This window comes from Oreochromis aureus, linkage group 4, assembly GCF_013358895.1.
Source record: "Oreochromis aureus strain Israel breed Guangdong linkage group 4, ZZ_aureus, whole genome shotgun sequence".
Classification (NCBI taxonomy): domain Eukaryota; kingdom Metazoa; phylum Chordata; class Actinopteri; order Cichliformes; family Cichlidae; genus Oreochromis; species Oreochromis aureus.
In genome coordinates this window covers 6,322,471-6,336,249 of record NC_052945.1, presented here as the reverse complement: position 1 = coordinate 6,336,249, position 13,779 = coordinate 6,322,471, and the positions used below count along the sequence as shown (strand labels likewise).

General features: G+C 40.2%; 1 protein-coding gene across 1 annotated transcript in view; it reads left to right on the top strand.

Moving 5' to 3' along the window:
• The first annotated feature begins 1,245 nt into the window (after positions 1 to 1,245).
• shank1 (SH3 and multiple ankyrin repeat domains 1) overlaps positions 1,246 to 13,779 on the top strand; it is a 74,771-nt gene continuing 62,237 nt past the window's right edge. Inside the window, exon 1 of the mRNA XM_039611091.1 lies at positions 1,246 to 1,749. Within this exon, the coding sequence (XP_039467025.1) occupies positions 1,246 to 1,749 (504 nt within the window). The remainder of the gene's footprint in view (positions 1,750 to 13,779) is intronic.

Here is a 13,779-nt window from a genome sequence, read left to right as displayed (position 1 = left end):
TTCCTGGCCATTGATCCAAAGTATTAAATTTAGTAAACTCCAAGCCATTTTGTTATCACGTTTGCCATTTAACATGTTGCTCTATCACTACTGAAAAATGCAGTTGGCACAAAATTGCTCCAGGATCACCGGACGAAGTTGGTACAGATATTTTTACTGTAGGAAATTTTTTTTTATCAAAAGTTTAAAACAATCTCTTTGAAATGTACTGAAAGACGTTTTTGGGAATTTCGTAGGCCCATCGGGTTCTATGTAAAGGTGGAGCCAAATGATGCACACGTGGGCAAAGTAGCAATAATAAAAGTAATTTGCATGTACATGTGTGTTGTATTTGTAATTGTGTAAAACCATATAAAAAAACACCTGCCAGAAAACCCCCCGCCGGGAAACATTAGGAAGTAGACTGGAGCAGGATAAATGACTAACTTGCAAAGAATGAAAGAAACAGAGGAGGTGAACACATGAGGGTGTGAAGCTAACCAAGGCAGGAAGTAAAAGAGTAGAAAGTTCAGTATAAAACACAACAACCAAAACAAAATAGGGAGTGACTATGAGTGATTCAGACATACAGAGGGATAAACAGACCAGAACAGAAAATACATGGGGGGAAAGCGAACACTCAGAAACACGAGGAAGGAAATATCAAAGAAAAAACAGGAACTAAAACTCAGGCACCAAAGTTATAACAAGGCTTCCTGTGAGAGGAACATTAATAGTTACCTGCGGCGGCCTTTATCTGCTGATCTTCGAGGGTTTCACCAGGTTCACTTGGGGACCAGCTGATCTCTGACTGTGTCCACCTTTTATATGTAGTACTCTAGTACAAGTTGTCTCAGTGGTAACTCCTTAAGAGTCTATGTCAGTACAGAAGTACTCAATGGTACAGTTCTATTTCTCAGAGTCAAATACCGGCATGTAATGGAGACGGAAAGCTTCCAAAGGTTCAGGCTTGTATTGAGTTTAATGTCTGTCGAGAGTCGGGGAGCAGAAAATTAACATCACAAGTGGCTTCAATTATAGATGAGGTGTGAATAGCATGTCATCATGTGTTCAGGGTTTTAAGTACTGCATGTCTGTTACCATAGAGACCACATTATTTTAGAGTGATGCTGTGTAGATGCTCTTCTTAAAAACTTTTTCTTCTGCAGTTTGTTCCTGATCAAGTCCTCTCCTCCTTTCTTTTTCACCTTGCAGTGTATCTCTGGGAATGATGGTGTTGCCACTGTTGCCGCCCTCTCTGTCGCCATGACGATGCCATTTAGCCCCCTGTCCAGCGACGAGGAGCAACAAAGGATGCTGGGAAACAGTCGACATCTCTATCCTGGGGCAGAGGACGAGGAAGAAGAGGAGGAAGAGGAGGAAGAGGAAATGGAAGAAGATGAACGCGATGATGAAGGGGAAGAGGAGGAGAATGGCGAGCTGGAGGGGGAGGAGGAAGATGACGAGGAGGAGATGGTGGAGGAGGTCAGGCGTGGAGGCCTCTCACGGGGCGGCAGAAGCGAGGGACACAGGCAGTCAGGTAAAATGGCCGGACGTCCCACAGGAGACAGGCAGGTCCGACAGGGGAACCCTGGAAACCCCTATTCGTCTAACCCCGGACCCACACACCAACAGCAGGCCAATCAGATACAGCATCAGCAGCAGCAGCAGAGGAGGCTGAAGGAACACAGCGCCAGCTCGTTGCCATCTGAGGACGCCCACATTGCCATGATGGTGTTTCGCATTGGCATCCCAGACATAAAGCAAACGGTGAGTGCTGTCTGCACACAGCAACAATCACTGACAAGTTTATAAACAGCCTGAAGTCCACCTGCTGTTCCAACAGTTTCAACACCCAAGAATCAAGATTCATTCAGTTATGAATCATGCAACACAAGGTTTTTTTTAAATGTAATATCAGAAAATAAAAAATAATAACTGTCTTAATATTGTGTGTATAGAGAAAAAGATCTTTAGTTTTAGTCTTTTTCAGTTTGGTCATACCCATCATGGGGAGGCTTTGGGATGTGTATGTAATACTTAAATGTTAGCACTCTATATGTTCTGAACAGCTTAATTCTTGCTCCTAACACACAACAAAAAAACATTCAAAAAACTAAAACTGAATAGTTTTAAACAATAAAAACAATTCCATCTAAGGAAACAACTAAAGCAGAACTGAATCCAAAGATCCAAATCAAAAAGTTGTTAGGTGTGTTTTTTGTCCTGTCTCCCTCTCCTGTGATGGAGATGGCTGCCCTGACCTGAGCCTGGTACTGCTGGAGGTTTCTTCCTGTTAAAAGGAAGTTTTTCCTTCCCACTGTCGCCAAGTGCTTGGTCATAATGGGTCATCTGATTTTTGGGGTTTTCTCTGTATTATTGTAGGATCTACCTTACAATATTAAGCGCCTTGATGTGACTGTTGTTGTGATTTTGCGCTATATAATTAAAATTGAATTGAATTGTACTGATGAGGATTGTCAGTGTTCTGGGGAGTTTATTCACCTGCTGCAGAAGCTTCCCTACCAGTTTATGATGTTTCCAGTTGCATATACTCATACTTACACTGTCCAATTGCTGTTTGGTCTGATGCCTCCTGTGTGGTACCTTTATGAACAAAGTTTCTTTTGGCATCTTTGACATCATGATGCACTTATTTAGTTTTACAGAGCTACAAAATCTGCATTTGGAGGTTGGAAGGGTGGCTGTAACAGCTAGTTTACAGTTATTGTTGACCTCACGAATGGCAGCATGAAAACTGCCGGTGCAGTTTGATATCATTTATTTATGCTGCCGGGTTGAAGACACAATGACACAAGTGGGCAATTTTATTGATATATCACTAGCTCAGAGATTCTTAGATTATACAGTATGGCCTTAGATAATACATGCTGCCACAGCTTGAGAAGATGAGACTTTTTAGAGAAAACCTTGACAAAAATCTCCATGATCACTTTGCATATGATCTACTTCTGCTGATATTCCAGCACAACAACTACAGCGAGTCCAACCCGGAGTCTGCAGTTCAGGTTAGATTTCCAAAACAAACAGCACGGTTTTGCCTAAATATTCCCAGTTTTTGAATGTGACGGCCTTCTAACTAATCACTACACTCTTACACTCCTTAACACACCACATTTCCATGCTTTAAAGAAGAACTTGGACATAACTGTGACACGCAAGCTGCACTGAAAACCTGCAAAATTTTAAATCCTTTAAATGAGAATCAGTGTGGAAAAAGAAAACATAAGCAGACAACTGAAGAAAAAAAATCACCAATTTGGTGCCTGCTTTTATAAAAGAGCTGTAAAAAAACGCAGCTACTTTCAGTGACTATAGACATAGTACAGTTGAGTGAAAGATCTGTGAAGAAATAAAAATTTTCAAGGTGTGAAAACAAGGAAGCCTTCGTGACACCTTCAAAGAAATACACGTCGCCTCAGGTTTACTGTGGAACATCTATGCCTCTGTACTGACTCCTTGGTGTTAGGTAGGAGGGAGCCGTGTTCAGCATTGTTGCCCTGGGGCCAGTCGTTTCTTAATCCGTCCACGAATGTATGACAGTACATGTGGCCAGTTCAGTCTAAATGGACAATGTGCAGTGTGGGACAGTATAATTCTCTCTCTCTTTCTTGCTGTCTCACTGCATCCACAGTGAAAAACCGAGAGAAGCGTAAACACTTTTAAGCACAGTGGCTCTCTGAGAGAGAGAGGGGGACTTTCAAGGTGACCCAACTCCCGAGAAAAGACAAAGAGAGCGAGAGGCAGAGCCAAAATGCACACAATAGCAATTAGGATGAGAGTATGTGGACAAGAATTAGATTTTGCAATGCAGGAAAGGATTCAGTCAAACTGAGGGAAGCTAAAGTGGAGAGAGGAGTTACGGGGGGCCCCTGACTTAATGTTGCCAAAGAGATTTTAAATGGTGCAATAAAGCATGGCGTGAAAAGCCCTTTTAGGTGTGACTGGTTTTAAGAGGGTTGTCCAGAATCACGATAGACCAATCTGCCACCGCTCTGCATTTCCCCGGACGCGGTCTTACATCACATCAGTGCAACACAAGTGTGTCTAAATTGGCTTTACGGGCTGGAGATGGAACTGCCTCCATGTACAGTACTTTACTTTAACCACTCACAAAAATCAGGCAGAAATCAGTACCAGGCATTTTTCAGCCTTTTCCCCCGACTTGAATCTCAGTGATGAGCGATCTGTTAAAATGAAACTCACTGATAATTGAGGAAATCATCGTGGATGCATCTTTGCTCATGTCCAAATTAAAGCTGCTAACATTTACTATCTGTCCCCGTTTTCTTATTCGGTTACGTGATCTTGGCCTCTGTCATGTATTTATTGGTTACTTTATACACCAACAACAAGATTATGACTCCAAACATGTGGATGGGTGTCCATATTTTGTATTTACCATCCCAGAGCGCTATAAATGCTTTGCTCATGCCTTCTTCCTCCCTCTTGCTGCTGTGTGATTTATTATTGATCTGTGCATGGGTGTTTTCAGCTGTGTTTTTGCTGTGTGTATCTGTGTGCGTGCATGTGTTTGTGTCTGTGTGATTTGGTGTTTTTTAAATCAGACCATAAATAATTCACTCCTCCCTGTTTATTCTAACAACAGAATCAAAGTTTTACTGTAAAAATATGAATAAATGAAAAGGGTTTGGGGGAAGATGCTCATTTATGCTTGGGGGCAAAACCTCAGAAATTTACTAGACAGTCCCATAAAGACAGAAAATGGCACTGATGCAAAAAGAGAGAGGGGTAAAAAGATGGAGACAGAGTAGATGAAAGTACAAAGAAGATAGAGGTAAAGGTAAATGAGGGGAAATGGGAGTAGATCAAAGTGGAATGAAGCTGTGAGATAGGTAGATGTAGGAGTTAGAGAGGGATTCAGATTGATAAAGTGAAGCAGACAGAAGTAAATAAAGGTGAAATGAAAATAGCTCTACAGAAAGGTCATGTTGACCTTTAGCTAACATTAAGCCATGTTTAATGTTGATTTTTCTGTGTCTTTACATCTGAACATTTAAGATTCACTTCAATCTGAAATAACTTGTTACTGCAGCCACCTTAAAAACTGCGATTGCAATACAAGACTAAAAATCTCCATATCAAACTTCTAAAGTTTTCTTTATTAAGCACAGACCTCGAGATTAATCAAGCAGTTCAGCATATGACCTCATATAAATTCAGCATCGCATTAATCAGCTACACTTAAAGTGGACCTCTTCTGCTTTTCTTTATGTTCCATCACATATGCTGCTCCATTAGTGGATGCCCATATTAAACCTGCCCAGAATATCAATCAGATCGCAGGATGTGCAGGGAAACCATATGAGCTGAAAACTCTGGCTTCGGTCTGATCTAAACACTCAGTTTTTCTACTCTATGCTCTGCATGATGTCATTGAGAGTGGAAATTTGTAATATAGCCAAGACAATCCAACAGCTTCGGGCGTGAGCACAGAAGCGCCACCTGTTATACGTCTCTGTAGGTTCTCCCCCATTAGAAGGCAACTTGACTTTTCCTTAGGTTCATGAAGAAGTTTCATGACTTATCCAAAAGGCTTCAGGGTGGGTCTTCAACTCTCAGGGACTCCAAGAGGTGAAATACCCAAGATTCCCCATCATTATCTAGCACTGAAGAAGCTTCACAATCCCAATGCCTTCATGATCCCCAGAAGAAGCCCAGTTACGTTCGGCTCCAGCACTTAAACCACCCACCTGTGTTCTAACACTGTTTGTGAGAGAGAACCAATCAGACGGAAGCTAAAACAGACTGTTACAAACAGAGGATGAAGTGACGGGTTCCACCAAAGCTCATTTAAGCTAAATAAGGAGCAATTTGAAGTCCAAGTACAAGAATAAGAAGCTGGAAATGAGCATAAAGATTTGCTTTTAATGTGTAACATTTCTCAGTTTTTAAAAAATGTCTTTACCAAGGAGAGAGCTGAGGTAGAAGAATGCAATCAGTGATGGTTTTTCTCTCTTTTGTGAAACTAGTTGGGCAAGTAGAAAATGGGCAAATCAGGAATCAAATATAATCAAATAATATTTGACATGGATCAAAAACACTTAAAAAATGTGAGATAGGCGGGTACTATCGGAGAACTCCTCCACAGAAGAACCTTCAAATATTTCTTTGAAAAAAACAACAAAAATGAAGCCTGTTTGAGTTCAGTCTTTTAATAGGAAAGATTTTTATGCCTCTCCAGATCTTTTCTTTTTGTGCGGGTGGTGCAAAGGGTTACACGAAATAAATAATTATATATCTTTAAAGTAATTAGATGCTGAATTGCTTTTGCAATCTGTGTAATTTGCTTTCTTTTTAAACCTAAAAACAATTCTAATGGTTTGTAATCACATTCATTAACTTGTTTTTTTCTTGTAAATACTGATCTGGAATATTTGTCTAAGTGTGCACTCTTTTAATGTCTTCTTCAGTTATTTAAAGCCCCTTTGATCTCTTCCATTTTTTGTGCTCTATTTCTGAGCTGATTATAAACATAAACTCACACTTGCAGATAAACATTAGCATAAGAAAGAGCTGAAACATAACCTTATTGACTTCCCGCCGCGATGTACTGACTGAGTGCATATTGTCTTACTCCTTAAGGTTATGAGCGTTAGAACCCAGCGGCATCTCTCTGACATTTACTGTGTCATACTCTTGCGCTCTTCCTATCCTGTCTCAGCCTCCTTGGGTCATTGTCTAACTCCCTCTCTCGATCTCAGACTGTACTTTCAGAATGAAAACATCTGAAGTCCACAGTTATCCCTCCTGGTCAATCTCTTGCTCTTTATCCTCCTCCACCTCCTCTGTCCTGTCACTGATGTCAAGTATCATTCCTTCACCCTCCCACTGCTTTAGCTCTGTTCTACACTTCGGCTAATTCCTCCTAAATAAGCCCTAATTGCATTTTAATTGTATTATAATGAATCAAGGGACTGACCGTAGTATGCAAATGGAAAGGTTATGAATTGAGGGAGGAGGATATGGAGTGATGGAAGAGCATCCACATGCAGTAATGCACAGGACACAGATAAATACACACAGACACTGGTAATTATTTTGCCATTTTTTGGCAGAAAACCAGCTCTAATATTTAATGTTCACTAATCAGTGGTGTGCATCTAGGAAATGATGCATTAGATGCAGTTTGATTACAAATTGACCTACACCAATTGACTCTGACATGGCAATTTATATTCTGATTTCATTGGAGCTGTTGCACAACAGATTATATTTGTACAGTAGACAGGAAAAAATCTGCATGATCTCAAAATCTATTCTGGATCATAGGGAAATTTCTCAGTGTATCCACAAATACAAGCTATTGATGACATGAAGTATGCAGTAAAAGTTTGGACTGGCGGGTGTTCTGAATGTTTTACGCTTTGCTTTCTTTACAAGTGCTGAGATGCTGTCCATTTTTAGCACTCTTATAAGCACACTGTAATCCACACTGTGGGACATGTATAGAAACAGGCATGTTATCTAGATGCACGGCTCTTATTGGATTTGCTTTGGTGTTTTCTAAGTTTTCTGAGTTGAGTTGACCAGGACATCATTTTATATTCCTGTCAGCTGGTTAGTGGACTCAGTATAAACTCGGTATTTTACAACCTTTTACAAACTGGGTTTGTCACTTATCTGTACTCTAATTTTAATAACTGTACAGTACTCTGCTTTGGTAACTATTATCCATGATGCAAATATGTAAAAATTGTGTTTCTGTTCTGTGTCCTGTTCTGTTTGTAAATGTGTGTTTTTGCTGCTGATACAACCAAATTTCCCCCTTGTGGGACAATTAAAGGATTATTCTATTCTTCTATTCTATTCTATTTACTGAGGCGACAGATCAAGGAACCTGAACGCTGTATTACCATAAATTTCTATGCAATATGACTTCTTTTACAATCCCCCGGCTAGGTTTATCACACTTCTGCATAGGCTTCACTTTTTCGATCCATCTTCCACATCCATTTTCCACAGAGAGTCTCTATGGTAGCTGTGCGTTGTAGCTGCAGTCACAGAATACTGTTACAGCAATCACAGTAACAGTCTTGTGGCAGCTTGTTAAGTAGTTACAACTTTTAAGCTATTAATTTGAACATGATTTTTCATCGGACCGATCTCCTGTCTACTGATTTGTGTCCATTTGCATTGGAGGCTGGATGGGGTTGGCAGTGTTATGAATGATTGCACCAGCGGGGACGGATTTTTAGACTTTAATTGCATTATTAACTGTCATTAGAAACTCAGTTAGGGTCAGACAAAGATCATTGTTTGGCTGGAGAAAATTGTTGCTACTTATCTAAAAGCTCTGTTTTCTTGGTTGCCAGGGATTCCTCTGAAGACTCTTGTGAATATGGATGCTGTAGATATGAAACATATTTTCCACTGAAATACATCAGGCTTAAAGTTGAGCTCTGTCATTACACAAAATGGGGCAATTTGTATCCACGAGTATCACCAAAACGATTCCTATCCATCACACTGTCTTAGGATGTTTCACACCTGCGGTGTTTAGTCCATTTAAATTGAACTTGTACTCGTTTTCCTCCTTGGCACGTGTGAACACAGTAATCGCACAGTAACCGCACCGAGACCCTTTGGAGTAGGTGGTCTCGGTACGTTTCCAAATGAACTCCAGAGCGGTTCGTTTATGGTGTGAAAGTAATCAGACTGAAACATATGAAATCTGAACCAACTTCCAGGTGTACGTTACAAGTTTGAGCTAAAAAAATAAAACATTTAGGCACGTATGCTTTGTATTTGTAATGCTGGACGGTACTATAGATGTGCAAAGGTCTGTACAGGTGAGCAACTAGCTGTGACATGAACAGAAATTCTCAGTGTTGTCTAACAGTCCAGAACACAGCACCTTCTTCCCATATTTACTTCCGTTGCCTTTGCTACTTTGCTACATCACATGACAAGAGCCTGTATTTTTTAATCTCTACTGTAACATTTCCACAGAGCACTCAGTCAAAATATCTGGGGATATGTCCTTTCTCCCCCACAGTGGCATTTACCTTTGAGGCTTTAAAACTCCCTTAATAGAGCTGCACAATCCTGCTGGGGAGATCTGTTGCAAGTCACTATCAATCGAGACTGCACTGCTGGTGCACTGATGCTTACAAAGAGAGCAGGAGATGTAGCAGCTTATTATATTTATCAAGAGGGGATTTGAAGCATTGATCTATGTAGACAAAAATATTGGCTTTAGCAGGTAGTGGTTATAGGTTAAGAAGAAGGAAGAGACAGTTCAGGGTGTTATGTAGAATAATATTTTTCACTGTCACAATCATTTTACAATTTATTCACTAAAGGTCGAAGTTATGTCTGCTATGTCAAATCCAGCTGCTTAAAGTGTTTTCAGATGTCTTCGGAATTTGAAGGAGTCAAAGCTGTGATCTGAGTCAAATTAAAATGCCGTCTTTGAAATGCTCGTATTTGTAATCTAGTCCACATTTTTTTCAAAGGTAGGTTCTGACCTACAAATTGCCAGCTCAGAGATCACAGTGACACTCTAATGGGGAATTCCTTTTGCAAGTACTCTTTTATATATTGTGTATTTACTACAGATCGGTTTTTAATCATCTGCATTTATTTGGCCAGCTGGAAACTTTGCATCTATTATTTTGGTTGCTAAAAAGTGTTAACTAATAACTTGCTTTGTGGTTCTTAAGCCAATGTAAAGTGAAAAAACAGGGATCAGAAACTCTTATTTAGGTCCATGTTTCACATCCGTGCTGTAAGTGTAACAACCAAAGAGCAAAAATATGGACACATTATTGTAAGGGTTGAGTTTTTTAACCCAATTATTTAAAATGCTTAAGCTTTATAACGCTACACTATAGTAGAGATGGACCGATCCGATATTACCTATCGGTATGTCCGATACTGACCTAAATTACTGGATCGGATATCGGCGAGAAATAAAAAATGTAATCCGATCCATTAAATATCAAAAAAGCACCTCACAAAACTTGCTACACGCGTAACTCGGCTCATAACCGTAGCACGTCGGAGCAGTGTGCCTCACGTGATTGAGCGGCTGTGTGTATTTGTAGCCTCGCTACCAAACCAGCATTTCATCTCCGAGGAAGTTATCCCAGAGAGAAGTAAAGCAAGTGTGTAAGTTCATCTCTGAATGTTTGTAAAGCACTCCCACGTTAAGCTTAACAACCGATATATGGAGCGACTGCCTCTTCCTGCTGCTACTTCAATCACGAGTCCGTCTCTCTTGTTTGTTTATTGCCCACTTTGCACCAGAAAGAGGAAACCAGCGGCTGAACAACAGCAGCACGTTTAACCTTGATAAGCTGTGGTTAGAATTTATTTAATATTACTTTCTACACCAGGATCCTTTTCTACTTAGCTGACGGCTGGTAACTGTGCAGGGGCGGATCTAACAAAGTTTAGCCAGGGGGGCCGATAGGGCATTAACAGGGAAAAGGGGGCACAAAGACATACTTTTCTTTCTTATTCTCATTTAAAATGTCTAGCTTTTAATAAATAATTATCTGAATCTTACACCCAAAGTTTTAATCTTATGTAAAATGTATAGAAGTCCATTACTGTATATAGTAACTGTTAAGTCTAATATACCCTAGTAAGCTATAGTACTTTTTCCTTTGGGAAGGTACCATCTGTGAATTCTGCAATTCTGTTGAAGAAAGATGTTGAATCTATTTAATTATTCTTGAAAAATAATTTGTTTCTGTGCATTTTTTTCACCCTGCATCAAATTAAAGTTGATTACATCGATTAAGCATCATGAGGTGGAGGGTGGGGGGTGGTTCCCTATTTTTTTTGCTGGGAGTTTGCAACCATATTAGTTAGGTTGCTTAATATTTCTGCTAAGTACTCTTTAAAATACCAGAATAGGGAGGATGGAGCAGGTTTAAGTTTATTAGATTGATCAGTATTGCTGAACTATGAAATATTTTGGGCGCAGTGTAATAGCAGAATAGCTTTAGTGTTGTTGTTTATTTAAAGTTTATTTAAACTTATACAAACGTATACAAAATGCAGCAAGATATTAAAAAAACAGTTTTATTGATTAAAAACACACTATATCGGATTCATATCGGTATCGGCAGATATCCAAATTTATGATATCGGTATCGGTATCGGACATAAAAAAGTGGTATCGTGCCATCTCTACACTATAGCACAATTTATGTGCTTTCAGACCTTGATTCATTCAACTTTATTGAGACTCTGTAGTGCATTGAGGTAGACGCCACGTTTTGGAATGTAGCTGAGCAGAAGTCTTTTTGCTGGTCAAATAAATATGTTCACTTTTATTCTGTTTCATTTTAATAGCTCCAGTTTCTGACAACAGTCGTCTGATGACGCTTTAAATAGTCAGATGAGGAATCCATAATATTAAAGAGAGACTCTTGGAAATATCAGCTCTACTAAGGTGACGGAGCTTTTAACAGAGCCAGGCTCAGGGATGGGCCTGGTTTAAAGGACGAGGAGAAATAAATAAAAGAGAAAAAATAATCAGAATTACATCACAAACAACAAACAGATGAAAACACAAAGTGCAAGAGAAAGTAGACAAATATTGCATGCAGCAGTGGCGTATAACTGCAAGGGGGTGTAAAGGGGGAGTTGAGGAGAAGTGCTCGAGTGCATGGAGTCATGGGAAGTCCAGCTTTCTGAACCAGCATTAAGGGATGCTTCAGGGTCAGATGAATATAAGCGTCACTAAAAAATGAACATTTGAAGTGGGTTTCTGTCTCCTGAACCCAAACTGGGAGCTTAATCCACAGGACAGGGGTCTGAAAGCCTTCAGCTTTCAGACTTTTAAAACTGTAGGAACCACAAGTAAGCCTGCAGCCTGAGAACGAAGAGCTCTGATAGGACAATACGGAACTATTAGATCTTTAAGATATAATGGGGCCTGATTACTCAAGACTGTATGTGAGGAGAAGGGTTTTAAATGCAATTCTGGATTTAACAGGGAGGCAGTGAAGAGAAACCAGTAAAGGGGACATATTGGCTTTTAGAACAATCACATAATGAGCAGTTAAAGGACATGTCCTGATAACAGAAATGACTCCACATTTTCTCATATTGCAATAAAGAGTAAGAATCTGATTACACACTATGTTTCTGAAATAAAAGTGCACATCATAATCAAGTGTATGAAGTAGCATAAACATCTATTTTGCTGATCCTACCTTATCATCAACTGGTAGCACATATAAAAGCTGCTGGTACATTAACTCACTCGTGTGCACAGAGACACTTAGATCTGTGTATCACGAGTTGTTCATACCATGCTGTCACAGCGGGAGGTGAAGGCAGTCGTATCTGCAGGTTTATTAGATTGTCAGACTCGTGCACGCCAAGTCAAGTTGGCATTTGCCCGCTGAGTGCATTAAACAGCATGAAACAGATGAGTTTTTCTACGCTGTTTGACTTGAGCTGAATTCTTTCAAACCCTGAAGTGAAAGCTGCAGCCCTCGTGCAGGATTTGGCCTCGCAAACGAACTTCCGCACTATTATTTTCCAGTGCCTTGTTAAGATATGTGAACTAGTCAGACTACAAGGCATAGAGTCCAACGTGCTACAGCACTTTAGGGTTTGCATGTTAATGAAAAGATGAGCCCCAGAGGTGAACAGAAGTACTGGGATAATAGAGAGGGAAGTATGGGAGGAGGAGAGGAGGCAGGGCAGCATACATGTGAGAGTGATGGAAAGTTGATGAAGACAATGGAGGAAGAAAGGACGGGGAAGATAAGGGATGACAAGAATGCTTTAAAAATAATTCATTGTTCTGATCTTCTGTAGAGAGAAAACGTCTGGTTGGAGTGCATTACAGGGAGAGGCAGATGGGAGAGAGTAGTTAAATGACGACATGCCAGGCACACACGCACATGTGTGTGTGTGTGTCTGTGTGTGGTGGGGGGTTATTTCCCCATAGATCTCATTAAAGGCTTCTAGTCCCCCTGCAATTGGCCTGCAGAAAAAGGCCAGAGGGGGCAGAGATAAAGAGAGCTAGAGACAGAAAGTGAAGTGGGAGAGCGAGCACAGTCTCTTATTTCTGCATAGATAAGTGACAGAGCTGTTATAGGAAGATGGAGAGAGCGAGGGGGGGAGGAGGAGGAAGGAGAATAAGATAGGCAGGGGAAGATAAAGAGCAGCATGGACAGAGTGAGTGGGCGTATGTGAGTGGGAAAGTGTGATCACAGCTTTAGGAGGCAAGACAGAATTTTCGGTCTGTATAATGATAAAGCCACAAGAGGAACAGAAGGGCTTAAAGATGCATAAAGATTTTAATGTAAAACTAAGAATCATATGGAAGTTTTAAGTGCTGGAAAAGCTGTGAGACTGAGTGCGTGTATGTCGGAGCGTTCTTGGAGCTGGAGTATGAAAATCAGGATCCTGTGGAGTATGAACACCTCATTCGCTGTTATGTTGCTCGCACTGAAATAAAGAGACAACAGAGTCTGACTTCACTGCCGCTATCAATTTTTTTTATATTACTGATGAACAGATGGAGAAGCCATATCCAGCAGAGAAGCAAATGCAGAGTTCAGAAAAGTAAATCTCAGATTTTGATGAGTCAAAACTCACTAGCATGAAAAACTGCAAAAATCTGACTATGCTTGCTATCATGTTAATCATGTTCATGAAATGCATTTAAATGGTGCCAAATAGTCCACATTTGAGCAGGCTTTGGTTTCTGCTTATTGTCTGACATACATTTTCCATCCATCAGTTTTTTTCTGCTTATCCAATTCATGGCTGTGGGGGGTTGGA